The sequence below is a fragment of the Megalobrama amblycephala genome, linkage group LG24 (assembly GCF_018812025.1).
Source record: "Megalobrama amblycephala isolate DHTTF-2021 linkage group LG24, ASM1881202v1, whole genome shotgun sequence".
Taxonomy (NCBI): domain Eukaryota; kingdom Metazoa; phylum Chordata; class Actinopteri; order Cypriniformes; family Xenocyprididae; genus Megalobrama; species Megalobrama amblycephala.
In genome coordinates this window covers 20555139-20573203 of record NC_063067.1, presented here as the reverse complement: position 1 = coordinate 20573203, position 18065 = coordinate 20555139, and the positions used below count along the sequence as shown (strand labels likewise).

At 35.8% G+C, this 18065-nt stretch overlaps 1 protein-coding gene across 1 annotated transcript in view; it reads right to left on the bottom strand.

Moving 5' to 3' along the window:
- Positions 1-18065, bottom strand: part of syt6a (synaptotagmin VIa) — a 77032-nt gene that overhangs the window by 19288 nt on the left and 39679 nt on the right. The window contains exon 4 of the mRNA XM_048177671.1: positions 5181-5565. Coding sequence (XP_048033628.1) covers positions 5181-5565 — 385 coding nt within the window. The remainder of the gene's footprint in view (positions 1-5180; positions 5566-18065) is intronic.

Sequence of the window (18065 nt, the reverse complement as noted above, 5' to 3'; positions counted from 1 at the left end):
TGGTCTGACAGCCTGATTCATAGTCTGCATTTCCTTCAGGTATATACAGTTCTGCATGTGACTAATGAAATGTGTAAATGTGTATGCAGCACTGGGTGTGTGTAAATGGTTGCAGACACAGACTGCAGGCTGAAGATGAGGAAAAGTTCCCTTAAGAACAGTAAGCATTCGCATCTAAATTTGTAACATACATAGAGGTGAGTTTAGCGTGTACAGTATGATGATGCATAATTCTGTATATTATTAAAGGAAATAAATGGAAACAATTGGTAATTTTGTTATTGCACAACACTGAAAGTCATGAAAGGGATAAGATGACCCATATTTTGGGAAAGAAGTTCCCTTTTTAAGCTTCTTCCATTAAATGTTCGCTGAATATATAGAATACATCTGATTTTTTTCAATCAATTATCTAAAATATTAAATAAATTTGAAAATGTAACGTAATACAAGTATTATAAAAATTATTAAATTATACAATTACAAAAATATTTTTATAATAAATTCTAAGAGGGACATCTTAGTTCACCCAAAAATGAAATTTCTGTTACTAATTACTCAGCCTCATGTTGTTCCAAACCTGTAAGACCTTCGTTCATCTTTGGAACACAAATTAAGATATTTTGATGAAATCCGGGACGTTTTTTTTCACTGAAAGCAACGAAATTACCACATTCAATGTCCAAAAAAGTAGTAAAGACATCGTTAAAATAGTCCATGTGACTACAGTGGTTCAACCTTAATGTTATGAAGCAACAAGAATACATTTTTGTGTGCAAAAACAAAACAAAATAACGACTTTATTCAACAAATTTGTCTCTCCTCTGCTATGTTATTTTCGAAGCAGCTTCCAGGTTCTACGTTTGAACAGCGGCTCAGTATTGGCCGACGCCTCTTCACATGAACAGCCCGACACATGCGTGATGCTGACACAGGAGCTGGCTAACAATGAGCCGGCGTTCGGACGTAAACACAGCACTGCGCTGTGACAGGGAAGAGGAAAAATGGTTGATAAAGTTATTTAGGGCCCGAGCACCGATGGTGTGAGGACCCTATTGTAATTGCTCAGCCAATTATTCTTCTTCTCCAAAATGAATCGCATTTTTGAGGGCCTAAACGTTCTCAAAAACTCATGAAACTTTGCACACACGTCAGAAGTGGTGAAAATTTACATCTGATATGGGTTTCAGAATTAGGTGTGGCAAAATGGCTCTATAGCGCCACCTACAAAATTTCAATTAAGCGCCCTTCGTGCTACGTTTCACGTACAGTTATGAAATTCGGTAGACAGATGTAACAGCCCAATACCTACAAAAAAAACCCTGGGTTTGTAAACCCAACAGGAAGTGAGATAAGTGTAGAATTTTCTCTACAAAATTTTGGCAGTTTTTGCCATTTCCACGTTGTACTTTAACGAACTCCTCCTAGAGCTTTAATCAGATCAACATCATATTTGGTCAGACTAATCTAAAGGCCTTTGAGACGTTAAATTGCGAAGATCTAAAGTTTTCGCTGAAGGGCGTGTCCGTGGCGGCCTGGAAAAGTTCGATGTTTCGCCATGAAACAGGAAGTTGTTGTAACTTGGGCATACAATATCCGATCTGCCCCAAACTTCACATGTTTTATTAGAGTAGTGACCTGAAGACATCTATATGACAATATTCAGTTACAGTCATAACGCCACCTGGGGGCAACAGGAAATTACATGTTTTACACTGTGATTAACTCCTCATAGAGATTAAACCAGAAGCACATCATATATGGCCAGTCTAATCTTAAGGCCTTTAAGATGTTAAATATCAAAGATCTTGAGTTTTCGTTGAAGGGTGTGTCAGTGGCGGACTGACAAAGTCCGATGTTTCGCCATGAAAGAGGAAGCTGTTGTAACTCAGGCATACTATGTCTGATCTGCCCCAAACTTCACATGAGTGATAAAAGTCCTGGCCTAAAGACATCTATATGACAATATTCAGTTAGCTATAGCGCCACCTGTTGGCAGCAGGAAGTGTGGCACTTTTACATGATTTTGCCATAATTCTCCTGTATTTACTCGCTCACATGCATGTCGCCCACTGTTCGCTGTTTTCCTGAGGCCAACGGGTGGCGGTGAGCCTGGGTGCGAGGGCCCTTTCATCGCTGCTTGCAGCTTTAATTTTGTTTTGTTTTTGCGCACAAAAAGTATTCTTGTCACTTCATAACATTAAGGTTGAACCATGTCACGCTGACTATTTAAACAATGTTTTTACTACTTTTCTGGACATTGAATGTGGTCATTTTGTCACTTTCAATATAGGATAAAAACCTTTTGTGTTCTGAAGAACGAAGGTCTTACGGGTTTGGAACGACATGAGGGTGAGTAATTAATGACAGAAATTTATTTTTTTGGTGAACTAACCCTTTAACCCAAGGGTCATAAAAATATGTGTACTTTTTTCTATCCACAAAGACCCTATTAACAACTAGACATAAAAACCCTTGATATTGAACATTTATTAACATTCAATTCATAAATCTCAATTATCCAATGACATCAATTTTGATTATTTAACCTCATCTGTTTAAACGTTTGGGGTAAGTAAGATTTTTAGATGCTTTTATTCAGCAACAAATCATTAATTTGATCAAAAGTAAATTGTTACAAAAAATATATTTCAAATAAATGCTGTTCGTTTGAACTGTCTATTCTTTAAAGAATCCAGAAAAAAATGCATCATGGTTTCCACAAAAACATGGTTTCAACATTGATAATAATAAGAAATGTCTAGTCTAGGTAGTGGAAATTGCTACCCGGTCATATTGTGAGTACAACTCCAGTAACTGATTTATTGAAGCGAGGGACTGAAACAAGGCTGTTGCTTCTGACCCAAAAGATAATCGGACTGCTCCCAAAGACAAAGCATCTCGCTGCATTCGTCTAAAGCAGGGGTAGGCAAGTTCGGTCCTAGAGAGCCGCTGTCCTGCTGAGTTTAGCTCCAACCTTAATCAAACACATCTGAACAAGCTAATCAAGCTCTTCAGGATTACTAAGGCTAGGCAGCTGAAGGTTTTTTTCAGGGTTGGAGCTAAACTCTGCAGGACAGTGGCTCTCTAGGACCGAACTTGCCTACCCCTGGTCTAAAGATAAAACATCTTGCTGCATTCGTCTAAAGATAAAACATCTTGCTGCATTCGTCTAAAGATAAAACATCTTGCTGCATTCTTCTATAGACTAAACATCTTGCTGCATTCTTAAAGATAAAACTCTTGCTGCATAGACTAAACATCTTGCTGCATTCGTCTCTTGCTGCATTCGTCTAAGATAAAACATCTTGCTGCATTCGTCTAAAGATAAAACATCTTGCTGCATTCGTCTAAAGATAAAACATCTTGCTGCATTCGTCTAAAGATAAAACATCTTGCTGCATTCGTCTAAAGATAAAACATCTTGCTGCATTCTTCTATAGACTAAACATCTTGCTGCATTCGTCTAAAGATAAAACATCTTGCTGCATTCGTCTAAAGATAAAACATCTTGCTGCATTCTTCTATAGACTAAACATCTTGCTGCATTCGTCTAAAGATAAAACATCTTGCTGCATTCGTCTAAAGATAAAACATCTTGCTGCATTCGTCTAAAGATAAAACATCTTGCTGCATTCTTAAAGATAAAACTCTTGCTGCATAGACTAAACATCTTGCTGCATTCGTCTAAAGATAAAACATCTTGCTGCATTCGTCTAAAGATAAAACATCTTGCTGCATTCTTCTATAGACTAAACATCTTGCTGCATTCGTCTAAAGATAAAACATCTTGCTGCATTCTTCTAAAGATAAAACATCTTGCTGCATTCTTCTAAAGATAAAACTTGCTGCATTCGTCTAAAGATAAAACATCTTGCTGCATTCGTCTAAAGATAAAACATCTTGCTGCATTCGTCTCTTGCTGCATTCGTCTAAGATAAAACATCTTGCTGCATTCGTCTAAAGATAAAACATCTTGCTGCATTCTTCTAAACTAAACATCTTGCTGCATTCGTCTAAAGATAAAACATCTTGCTGCATTCGTCTAAAGATAAAACATCTTGCTGCATTCGTCTAAAGATAAAACATCTTGCTGCATTCTTCTATAGACTAAACATCTTGCTGCATTCGTCTAAAGATAAAACATCTTGCTGCATTCGTCTAAAGATAAAACATCTTGCTGCATTCTTCTATAGACTAAACATCTTGCTGCATTCGTCTAAAGATAAAACATCTTGCTGCATTCGTCTAAAGATAAAACATCTTGCTGCATTCTTCTATAGACTAAACATCTTGCTGCATTCGTCTAAAGATAAAACATCTTGCTGCATTCTTCTAAAGATAAAACATCTTGCTGCATTCGTCTAAAGATAAAACATCTTGCTGCATTCGTCTAAAGATAAAACATCTTGCTGCATTCTTCTAAAGATAAAACATCTTGCTGCATTCGTCTAAAGATAAAACATCTGCTGCATTCGTCTCTTGCTGCAAAGATAAAACATCTTGCTGCATTCTTCTAAAGATAAAACATCTTGCTGCATTCGTCTAAAGATAAAACATCTTCTATTCTTCTAAAGATAAAACATCTTGCTGCATTCGTCTAAAGATAAAACATCTTGCTGCATTCTTCTATAGACTAAACATCTTGCTGCATCTTCCTCATTCATAATATTTTTATAGTTTTCTATTTTTATGGGAATAAAAAGCTTTTGTAATTCGATATACCTCTTGAGTGTCAATGTGTGGATGCCCAGCCCTCAGTGGGAAGTGACTGATAAAACATCTTGCTGCAGTTAAATTTGGCATTCGTCTAAAGTTAAATTGAGTCCTGGGTTTCAGTGATAAATCCAGGTGGCGTAGTCGGCTACTTTTATTAGCCACAGTATTATTGGCTTATATCTGCCACTAAAAAAAACCAAGAACCTTATTTTTGAGCACCAAATCAGCCTATTAGAATGATTTCTGAAGGATCGTGTGACACTGAAAACTGGAGTAACGGCTGCTGAAAATTCAGCTTTTTAAAAAAATTGTAATAACATTTCACAAGATTACTGCTTTTACTGTATTTTTGATCAGATAAATGAAGTCTTCTTTGAGAAACACTAAAAATATCTTACCGCCCTCAAACTTTTGAACAGTAGTGTTAGTGTGTGTTCATAGATGCTTTTTGGCTCCGTTACCTGGTGGATGACGCAGGCTCTGTGGTCTGTCTTTGCATGCGCTGTGTACGCCGCAAAAAGTGCTCCCTCATGGAGAGCTGTACCTCGGCCGGGATGTCGGGAGACGTGTGGCTTATTTTAACGGCTGCCTCCAGGAAGCCCATCGATGCCATGGAATACTTTTCCTTTTCAGTCGCCATGGCGACCTCGGACGGCTGAGGACTGGGCAGGAGAGATGGTAAATGAAGCGAGGGGCAGTCGTCAGGGGCGAGGGCCGCAGAACTTGCCGAGAGGGCTTTCTTCCTCCAAGGAACCCAGCACAGCTTCCAGGAGACGAACGAGGTGAGCAACAGCAGCGCCAAGCCACACGCAATTATCACACCAATGGGGAGGCCAACAGTGATGTCTACAGCCGGGCGGAAGTGATGGGCCGCACAATATGGACAAACAGATGGTCGAAACAGTGAGACAGACAGAAAGAAAAGTACATTAGTTACAAGAAGGTTCAAATTAGCAATGACTTGTATTTATATGACTTATCTAAAGATCCATGGGTTTATTTACGTAAGCCTGTGTGAATCAAACACTGTCTGAGGCCCTGAATTTGAACACACAGTGCAGAAATGATGAAATGTAATTAAAGTTATCGCAGATACAGGCCTATAATCTATTTCCAAGGGAACAATGCTAGCGGAAGATGCCGCAGCAATATCAAGCGCTCTCACTGCGAAGCTTTCCACCCATCAATGGCTCTTACCCATGTAGGCGGAAAGCAAGCTCAAACTCATTTCTTCACGATTACAGAGAATTTGCTTGCAATAGAACAAATGGGCTGGAGAAGCTCCAATACTGCTGACAAGCACTATGTAAACATTATTGTAAAAGAAAAGGCAGATCTGTCATTTTGTGTGGGAGCTTTTTATAGGTTCTATAGGTTTTAAAACAATAATATTGAGGCGGCTGAATTCATTTTTATTTTAATTTTAAATTTGAAATGTGTTTTTACAGTGAGAAACGCTGATTGTGCTTTTTCCCCTCCCAACAGTTGTATGAACGCTCTCTGCCCACTACTTCGACTGGTTTGATTTATTTGAAATAATGCATGCTGAGATCTCCCTGGGCTTCCTGAGGAACGTACAATGTGTCCTTGCTCAAATGGAATATAAATCTCTACTGACAGTTCAAAGGGCTTGAGGCCACATCTAATTTAGAGTCTTTTAGAACTTTTGTTCTTCATTCAGTTCCTCATTCCTTTCCAAGTCGTTTGTCATTATATGACTACTGTAAGCACACAATACAAAGTAAAGAAGACTCAAGGTCAGAACAGGAGAAATTAATCAAAACTTTAGGAACAAAAGTCTTCAAATTCAAATAATGTTTTTTTTTTTAAAAACATGGACTTAAGAACAGTGTGGATTTACTTTTAAGCTATAACATATTTAGATATAAGTTTAGCATGTGCAGGATGATGATGCATCAGCCAGTGTGTTATTATAGGAAATAGAAACGTTTGCTAATTTAGTTGTTATAGCACATTATAGTTGTTGTATTATATTGTTATAGCATATTATAATATTACCTTACTGGGGTAAGTTGTCCTGCTACCTGGGGTAAGAAGTCCTCCTGAATAAACTTTTACATAATTTATAAATGACTTCTGAAATAATTCCTAATAGTATTTATATATTTTTTAAAGTGTCATTAAGTAAATTACTAAATCAACTATTTTATTGAAATTTTTATTTTGATTGAGATTTGATTTTATTATGTTGAGATTCGCCTGAGGTCTTTTAAACAAATGAGATTTATATAAGAAGGAGGAAGCAATGGAGTTTGAAACTCAACGTATGTCTTTTCCATGTACTGAACTCTTGTTATTCAACTATGCCAAGGTAAATTCAATTTTTGATTCTAGGGCACCTTTAATGAAAGCAAAGATGTCTGAAATGTACACCTAATTCATGGAAATACTAGATAATAACCCCATTAATTACAATAATTATTACATTTAAAAATAAAAACAAGGTCTGTATTTCTTAATATGTAAATATCCTTACAACAATATTTAAGTTTAAGTGAGAAAAGAATTTTTTTCCCCCTTAATCATAAATATAATCTTCTTTTAAGAATGTTTAGATATTTACTGGAAAATAAGTCAATTTTTTTTTTTTTTTTATTTTTTTTTTGCAGTGCACATGCTGGTGTAGCTTCTCTAAAGTTTCTAATAGTTTTCTATGTTGCAAGCTGTATTTTTGCTGAAGTTTTCCATTTCATGTGAATAAGCTGTCAAGGGGTTTTCTGTAAATTCTGTAAACTGCTTTCTCTAAAATGTCCATTTGAAGGGATCAGGGTTTATCCTGAGTGGATATGAAATTTCTAGGTCCAGGGATTTATGTGTTCAGAAGATTTTCACATTCAAACACTGCTATATAGCTTCTGTTTTGTCAACTGAAATGATCCAGACTCCGACATGGCTCCCACTGGTTTGCCTTTGTTGTCTTTTAATTTCCAAGTCTGGCTTGCCTGCACAGCTGGACAGGGCTGATAATGTTAAGTTGATGTGGCAGTTTCGTGGTGGGGTTAAACAATACATTTAGTCATGTGAAAAAAATTAATAATAAAATGTATATGAATGCCAATTTGATCCTTTTCGCGTCTGAAATAAACTAAATAATGTGGCTATTACCCAGTGTGACCGTTTATGGCATGCATACTGGACATTAATGATGATTTGGCTGTTAATCAGCATGAAGACAGAAGTACAGAAGACATGCGGCAGTAAAGCAACGTGAGCACTGGGGTTGTCTTCCACCCATTGAGATATGGATAATGAATCCCAACAGTGTGACACCGTGACTCCCCATGGACCATGGTTGCCAACCAGCATGATATTTCACATAGCTCTGGTTATAATACTCAGCTAATGAGCCATGCATATAACGGTTCATAAATGCAATCAGTCAGTCAACATATATTTTTATCAGAGCTGTCCAAGACAGAGGGAGGCCATAAAGTTTCAGGTGGTTAGTGTGATCATTTGGGGAAAAAAATCTCACCTTTTTCCTGGATTAACATCAAAAGCTTAAACTAGGGTCAATGACATGTAACATATTTTTCTTGTATCTTCACTACATACTATATATATATAAATACACACACACACACACACACACACACACACACACACACACACACACACACACACACATTTATTTTTCCAAATAACATTATTTATTTATATTGATATTTATTAATTATTTATATATACGTTTTGGGGACTTGAACTATCTTGAAATATCTTTACTTGAACTATCCTCTCCTTGTCATAAAAAGGTCAAATTATCTGTTAATTATTATCACCACATATTCCATTTTTGACTATATATCAAATAGTGTTATTTTAGTATCATTCATATACTATAATAATTGTATTAATATTTTGAATTTTTTTTTATATTTTAATTTTAAAATTTTTGTATTTTTTTGTGTTTTTGTCTTTTTAAGTCTTTAAAAAAAATGTCTATATAGTTTTTATAATTTTTTTTTGTTTTTTTCATCAAGTTAAACTAGATGAAAATGAGAAATACTAGCTAAAATATAAGTTTAAGTTTTTTTATAAATAATTTTGTTTGTTTTATTTCAGTTAATGTTTATTTTATTTCTTTGTTTATTATATATATATATATATATATATATATATATATATATATATATATATATATATATATATATATATATATATATTTTTTTTTTTTTTTTTTTTTTTCCCCTCATCTAAACTAATTTTAATTCCGGAATTAAAAACATGCTCATCATAGAAGGTGTATTCAGGTCATTGTAATTTAAATTGCATTTAAACATACATTTTTAATGTACATTAAAAATAACAGATAGGGCAAAAAGTGCTATTGACCCACTAGGTGTATTTTTAAATCTTTGAAGCTATATTATGAAATCTTTGATAATATAATTTTGTCAGGTCTGTGGATCAGACTGCAAATGCACAATAATTAGATAGGCAGTCATGTTTTTCTTCACACTCTATGCAACTAGTATCCTGAAAAAAACAACCTCGACCTCTGATGCATAATGAATCCCCAGCATTTATGTTTGTGGAACCTGTATCCCATCTCGCAAGCTTCTCTTGGCACTCTGCAAAATTTTCCAGCCCAGTGCTGCAGAAGCAGAGAGGAGAACATGTTGTCCTATGAGATAACACATGAAAGGAGGGGGCTGTTAATTTCCCCCCTCCTCCTCAGGCACAGGGGTTCACTGGGGTTGGGCCTTGTCTGGAGCACATGAGTAATATCATGAGGACCACAAATTCAATTAAGATTGTTTTGAAACTGAGTCAGGGCACAAACTGGGGCCCGAGGGTTTTCCCTTCAAATGTCTTCGAATGCAACCTGGTTTCCATAGAAACCCAGCTATAAGATGCGACATGTGCCCTGTCAGCTCTCATCATCTAATCCCGAGCAAAAACAAAAAGCTTTGTTGTGTGCTCAAAGGACAGCATGAAATGAGGAATTAACGTTTGAGGACATAAAACGTGAGGCGACAAACAACAACATCAGAGGGGTCATCTGAACCTTGATATGAAGCCAATTAAAGAACCTCTAACATGCTGCTTTTGTTAATTACAGGGTAAAATTGCAACAAAATGGAACACGGTACTAACACATCCTAATTTAACCACACACAAAGAGCAATCAGGAAGACAGTGTGTTAACCCAACTCAGCGGACCTCAATTACACAGTCTCTCTTCCACCCACACATCTCTGACAGCTGATATTTTCAGGACAATGGGAACAACACTGATAGGAACTGGCATCACAATCAGTGGCCACCATTAGGGAGAGCTCAGAGGCATTGTCATATCGTGCCTTTGAACTAGATCTCTGTTCCCATGTGAACGCATTTAGATTTAATATTGATGGTGGAATTGGTGGAAAAATACATTGCGAAGTGTAAATCTGTCTCCTATAGGGTCTATCTCTTGAGGATGTATGTAAATATAGCCACAGAAGGTATAGCCTCCGAGTCCACCGAGTCCAAGATCAATTACATCGGCCTGAACAAATCAATGTGACAGCTCAGTAAAGAGTGCTTTGTGATTTCTAGTACCATTACAGTATATACACATTACATGTTATACATTTTTTTAAAGGAATTAATCATTTAATTCAGCAAGGATACATTAATTTGATCATTAGTGAAGCAATCAAATATATTCATCCTGAAAAAAATGTCAGGTCTTCTGCAAAAATATAAAGTAGAATAATAATGTGTGTATATAATATAGTTGTAAGAAAAAGTATATGAACCACTTGCAGAATCTGTGAAAAATTTTAACAAAATAAGAGAGATCATACAAAATGCATGTTATTTTTTGTTTAGTACTGTCCTGAGTAAGATATTTTACATAAAAGATGTTTACATATAGTCCACAAGAAAAGAAAAAAAAAGCTGAATTTATTCAAATGGCCCCATTCAAAAGTATGTGAACTATTGGTTCTTAATACTGTGTTTGGTAACCTGGATGATCCATGACTGTTTTTTTGTTTTGTGATGGTTGTTCATGAGTCTCTTGTTTGTTCTGAGCAGTTAAACTGAGCTCTGTTCTTCAGAAAAATCCTCCAGGTCCTGTGTTTTTAAGCATCTTTTGCATATTTGAACCCTTTCCAGCAGTGACTGTATGATTTTCAGATTCATCTTTTCACACTGAGGACGACTGAGGGACTCAAACACAACTATTAAAAAAGGTTCAAACATTCACTGATGCTCCAGAAGGAAATACGATGCATTAAGAGTTGGGGGGTGAAAACTTTTGAACAGGATGAAGATTTCCATATTTTTCTTATTTTATTGAAATATCATTACTTTTCATTTAGTACTGCCCTCCAGAAGCAACAGAAGATACTTGCATGTTTCCCGGAAGAAAAAATAAGTACAATTTACCTTGATATTCAAATTCAAAAGTTTTCACCCCCCAACTCTTAATGCATCGTGTTTCCCTCTGGAGCATCAGTAAATGTTTAAACCTTTTTTAATAGTTGTGTTTGAGTCCCTCAATTGTCCGCAGTGTGAAAAAATGGATCTGAAAATCATACAGTCACTGCTGGAAAGGGTTCAAATATGCAAAAGATGCTGGAAAACTGAAGAATCTGCAGGACCTGGAGGATTTTTCTGAAGAACAGAGCTCAGTTTAACTGCTCAGGACAAACAAGAGACTCATGAACAACCATCACAAAACATAAAAACAGTCGTGGATCATCCAGGTAACCACACACAGTATTAAGAACCAATAGTTCACATACTTTTGAATGGGGCCATTTGAATAAATTCAGCTTTTTTTTTCCTTGTGGACTATATGTAAACATCTTTTATGTAAAATATCTTACTCGGGACAGTACTAAACAAAAAATAACATGCATTTTGTATGATCTCTCTTATTTTGTTAAAATTTTTCACATTTTCACAGATTCTGCAAGTGGTTCACATACTTTTTCTTACAATTGTATGTATGCATGCATATATAAAATGATTAGAAATCTAATAAAGCATATAAATGTACTGAAGGAGACAAGTGTTAGCCAGGAGTTAAGCGAAGAGGACAAGTGTAAAAATCAAGGTGCAGCCTTGGGGTCATTCCTCAGTTGGCTGCTTGTATAAATCACAGCACATGAAGCTGCATGACATCCCAGGCTTTAGAGGGGGAGCTTTTCTCCTTGATTCTGAGGAAAATATCGGCTCTGCAAGTAAATCTCCATGCCACATCCGGGCCATTTTTAGATTGCTCTATTTCATAGCTCCTTCTTTCCACTGCAATCTCAAATCCCCTAATTCCCTGGATATCAGAATGGCGGAACGCTATACAGCAAACAAAGCCATGGTTCTCAAACTGAAGGACTGCTGGGAGCAATGAAGAATTCATACGCTAAGACTTTGGGAGGTAAACAGCCTCTCGTAGAGCTTCAGGCACATATTCATAAATTCATTGTAACACCATCTGGACCATGTTTCTAGCAATGACACATAGTTGTTATTCTTAATTCCCAGAGCTTTACAGACTCCAAGAAGATTTGGAGAAGAGATTTTTTTCCATGCAAGTGAAATTGATCTGAGGAATATCCTGCTCATATGGAACTTTAAGCTAAACCCAAAGGTATAAGAAGAGAACTGTGAGCCTAACATCAAAACATTCGACAGCTCAGAACCCCACAGACACAGTTTCTTTAAGGAAAATAACCCAAAGACAAAGAAACTGCCACATATTCACAGAATCATATTCCAATCCACTAGACAGACAGGCGATGATTTCAGAATTTTGCCCTGAATAAAACATTTGGTTAAACGTCAAGAAAACTAGTGTGGGATAATGGGATTACATTTTTTATCCCCTTCAAGCACTGTATATTATGGAGAAATGGAGAAAAGAAAATAAATGAAAGGAAAAACATGTAGGTATTTAGTCACTATATGCATAAGAGTATTTTGTTATAGGTAGAGTCAATTTGTATTTATTTTTTCATCTTGTATTTAAGCCAACACCTAGTGCCATGGACTCAGCATCACAAAATTTGTCTACAAATCACTGCAATAAAAAAACATTATTCCATAAAGAATAAGAAATGTCCATTTTGATTTCATGGTGAAATCTCTAAATAAAACAGCTCTCCGTCTACTGGAGTGTAGGTGAACGTGATTGCCAGAGTACAACATGTTCCTGGATCAATATCTTTGTTGATCCTGGAACAACATTCCAGTCAACCAATCAGATTTGAGGGACAAGTTTAGGTTTACAACCAGGGTTAGGTGCTTCGACATCAGTTTTATTCACCTATCATTTCCCTCTGATTTTAGGGATAAGTTATGGATAGGGTTAGGTTTAGGGGTAGGGATAAGGTTAGGACAATTTTTTTGGACAGGAATGTCCAAGGATAAAATATATATATATTTTGCCAAATGCTAAATTAAAGGTTCCTCTCTTTTTCACAAGCTACTCTGCTCCGATTGGTCAGACGGCCCAGTCTGTTGTGATTGGTTTACCACTTATGGCGCATGTTGGAAATGAAATAGTCATTACCATATCTGAATTTCAGCTCCGAAGGCTTCCTCAGTACTTGATACACAGTGATCAATTGCAGCGTCTTTCCAAATGTTAACAACACAAACCAAACTCTTCCAGGCCTCAGCTATAACTACACACTGTAAAAAAAAAAATTGTAGTTTTTACAAAATAATTTTGGCAGCTGTGGTTGGCAGAATAATTTTGTAAAAAATACAGAAAAACTGTAAACACATTTACAGAACAAACTGTAAATTTTGCAGTATAAAACTGTAATTTACAAACAAGAAAATTTGATTGTAAACCAGTAAATTCAACAGTGCACACTACTACTAAAATCTGTTTTGTACCTTTAACATATACTGACAACCACCATAATAATGCAGGTGGTAAGAGAGAAAATACTTTCAAATGTGGAGTGTCACACAGGGAATTGTGGGAATATCAGTTTACAGTTTTTGACTGAAATTATACATTGATTTGTTCTATTTTACTTCTAAAAATTGTAAAATTTACGGCATTTTACTGTGAAAATTACATAAAATGTCTGTATAATGTAAGAGCTTTTACAGTTTTTCCCTGTACATAGTACGGGAACTTACTGTTAACCTATTTACAATTTTTTTCCGTAGCGTTTTTACAATATTTTACCATTAAAATCACATTCATGTTTTACAGTGCAGTGTTTGAGGGTGGGTCAAAGCAGACATTGTTCACAGGCAGCCAAAGAAGACCATAGGCTGGAATTATGCAAATTTGTTAGCTACATACTTATGTAAGTACTAAAGCTGTTTGATGGTGACTGTTTGGAAATTGGGAAATATTTGGATAAATATTCTATAAAAAATATTAAATGAAAAGTCATGGGTACAATGGAAAACTGAAGTGAAGCATAATGTTAACCGCTGTCATAGCCAGTCCCATGACAACGCTAATCTGCTCGCCTCCTACCTGAAAGTCTCACAGGATAGTTCACATGGCTTAGCAACAGACTGCACGCACACACACACACACACGCTATTAAATTCCTGAACTCACATCCTTTATTTGACACAGCGTGATTGTCTGAAGTGTTTATCGATCTGAGTCTACCACACAGACCTCTCTGCAAAAGGTGTTACAAATCACATACAGCTGCTGTGCACCCTCACATCCACATTCCCCTATAAGCAAAAACATGCCAGCACTGATCATTTCAAGAGTAGACAGGTGTTTATGTGAGAAGGCAAAAGATAAACCAGTGGCTATTCTGTATCTTAACAAAAGGAGTATTGTGTTGAGTATTCAATATGGTGCTTGATTAGAAATCCGATAAATTCATACAGTACAAATTGCTGATCTACTGTATGCAATCTTTACCAGTAAAATATGTCTTTATGTCAAAAATCACAGTATATAACCAAAGCTACAAATGGTCAAATGCAAAATTTTGTCATAATTTGTGTTTGCAGTCAGTGAACATTAGTGTTTGCCATTTTTTTTAAAATCATTTGAGATTATTGTCAAATGCTGCCAGGTTTGCCCTGTCTCCGTGCCCGTCTGTATTCACTAGTTGGTCTCCATGGTTACTGATTATGTTACGCACCTGTTTCTTGTTCTGTTGATTAGTTACCCTGTGTATTTAAGCCCTTCGCTTTAATTTACTATTAAAGACTGTTTATGTTTGTTAAACTCCATCGTTATATGATTCATTACAACCCATTGCTGACAATATTATGATTTCTAATTAGATCTTTGATTTTTAATTAAAAAATGTTCTTTCAGCCAGTTGCATTGTTCAGGCATCCAAGTAAGGAAATTGATGGGGGTTTAGCAATAACGCATAAATGTATTGCACTAAAAGGATGCACAAAAATGACAGTATCAGGACTTTTACATTGTTACAAAATATTTCCATTTCAAATAAATGCTGTTCTTTTGAACATTCTATTTATCTTCAAAAAAGTATCACATTTTCAACTACAATATTAAGCAGAACAACTGTTTTCAACATTGATAATCATAAGAAATGTTTCTTAAGTACCAAATTAGCATATTAGAATGATTTCTGAAGGATCATGTGACACTGAAGACTGGAGTAATGATGCTGAAAATTCAGCTTTGTTCACATAAATAAATTATATATTAAAACATAAAGATTTAAAATTTCACTATATTACTATTTCGTTGTATTGATCAAATAAATGTAGCCTTGGTGAAGAGATTCTTTCAAAAACAAAAAAATATATAGCTGCGAGCAGCGATGCCGGGCCAAAGCTCGGTGGCACCGCCACCCCGGTGGCTTCAGGGCAACTGTGCACAGCGGGCAATGGGCATTTAAAACAGTTAAACATAAAAGGACTATGTCAATTTCACACCACATTTACTGCAGCGGCTGATGCTCCTATGATCACAAACCACAACAGCCACATCCATGAGATTGTTTAAATTGAGATGACTTTCATGTCATAGAATGTTATGTCAATTTCAAATGAGTGCAGAATATCATGATAATCTGCCATGTCTGTTTTTTCTCAGACAACCCCTATAAAAATTCTAGAGCAAATTACATACTGTAATTTGTGCAAATTCCACAGTGCTCTGAGAAATCTAATCCAGCCTTAATGCGAATGTCTGTGATTGCTGATGTTGTATTCACCTTATTCCAACACCCCATGACGCTTTGCGGGGAATATGGGAGTAATTTCCATTAAGCTGTAAACAGTCAGTGATAGACTCTATGAACGCAGTAATGCGATTTATTTTTAAACTGAGTACAATGAGATGACATTATTCTACTCACCCTTCAACCAACGAACATTAAAAGGACATTTAAAAGTGTATATGATTCAAAAATGCCCAAATAGTCGGAAAAAAAATATTTTCTTAAGGAAAACAATACGGGCCTTCAGCCTTTGGCCCTAAAAATGTCGCAGACCCTAAAGTTTTGAATAGTAGCGTACTTTACAAGCTATCTTAAGGAAAAAAATAGATACCACCAAGTTCCAGAGATGCTCTTTGCGTCTCCTATGTGTGCTTCTGTCTCACTACCAAGCAGATACTAAACATATGCTATACTGTATCACAATAAATTCTAATATAAACACTTGCACATCATTTCCTCACTTTGGAAAAAACATTGTGACATACTCTGGCTTTTTATTCGAATAGCTAATAAGACAGCAGTATTTATTCAGGTCTCTGCATACATCTACATTTAAAACAACCATTTCGGAAGAGAAAATTAATTATGATGACTAATTTAAACCCTGGCTGATATGATAAAATATAATTATCTTTATTTTTAGGTCTTCTATTATAATACACCCAGCTGTGTTTTATATCCGCAGAAAACACTAATAAGAGACAAGCAGAGGGACAAGCAGAGGGAAAAATGAATGAAATTTAAATTTAAAAGGAATTTTATTTAATTTTTATATTTTATATTTGAATATATATATTACACATTACATTACACATATAATTATACTATTAAACAGATTTGGTTCTGAATGAATGGACTATACTTTTATTATACGTTCAGAGCGCTTTTGTCATTTTTTGACAGTAAAAATCCTTAAAGAGCAGCTCTCCTCTAAAAAGAGCAGCAGACTTCCTCTGAAAAAAAAAAGAAAAAACATAACTTCCAAATGCCACTAAAGTTGCATTTTGGTGGTGCAGTTTAAAAATTGCTAGAGTGACTTTTACTAATGAGTGTTGCAATACTGGTAGCAGACATTTTCTTTGCCTGTGCATTTCTGGCAAACAACATAGGAGATACCATATAGGCACAACAAACAATTACTTTCTTTTTTTCTTTTACAAAACAGTACAGTCATATGTCTGTGACCTGTGACAATTGTCTGAGCTCAGGTCTGAGTTTGTTATGCTTTATTTTTAGCCCAGCGGATTCAGGTGTGTCAATTAACCATGTGGGCTGGCAATAAAAGAGCCCGCTGTCTGTCCCTGCTGCCCACTGCCGCATTTACAATCTCCTTAATAACTGACCCCATCACACATATCTTCCTTTTACACATACCCTGGACTTTAATTGGTTCTATCAGGAGTGATATATACCTAATTTATCTTTCATAGAGAGCAAAACACATCCCAGAAATCATGGAGGCAGATGCCATCAGATGGACACCGGGAGCGTTATACGAGTGCCGTGAGATTTATGTGATACGGAAAATGTGATAAAGTTTCATAGGATTTGGCCCACGCATCTCCTGCCAGTTTATGGCTGCTTTCATGTGAACACGTATCACAATAAATTCACCAGGTTTCATTTCTTAGCTGTAAAATTAGATTAGGCTCATTTAATGTTTCACTTCTTTTTACAACAGCTAGCATTAAAATGGTAAGCCCTGTCTGTCCACGCAAATTAAAACCTATTATGTTTGATATGCTCCAGACACGTCATTGCTAAAATGAGTCATGCCTCTGCCAGCCTGATCTTGGGAAACTTGTTGTTTTATAAAACTGTGGAACATGGGCGCTTTCGTTTAAGGTACACTAAGGTATACTTTATTTAACAGTGTCCATGTTACACATCTTACATGTACCTTCTATAGTAATAACATTAAACGATGCATAATTACAAGCAACTAACCCTAAACTAAACTGTAATCATAACCCTAATTACCCTGATTAAGTTGTTCCATGGTTGACAAAGATATTGATCCAGGAACATGTTGTGAAATCATGGTGTGATCAATCACTTGGTGAAACCATGTTCACCATACATATAGACACAAGTTTTATGTATAATATAAAAAAGTAGAGAAAACTAAAGTGTCAGTAGAAGGTAATATCAGAGCCTTTCACATCCCTTCCTGTCAAAACTGTCTATGTGAAT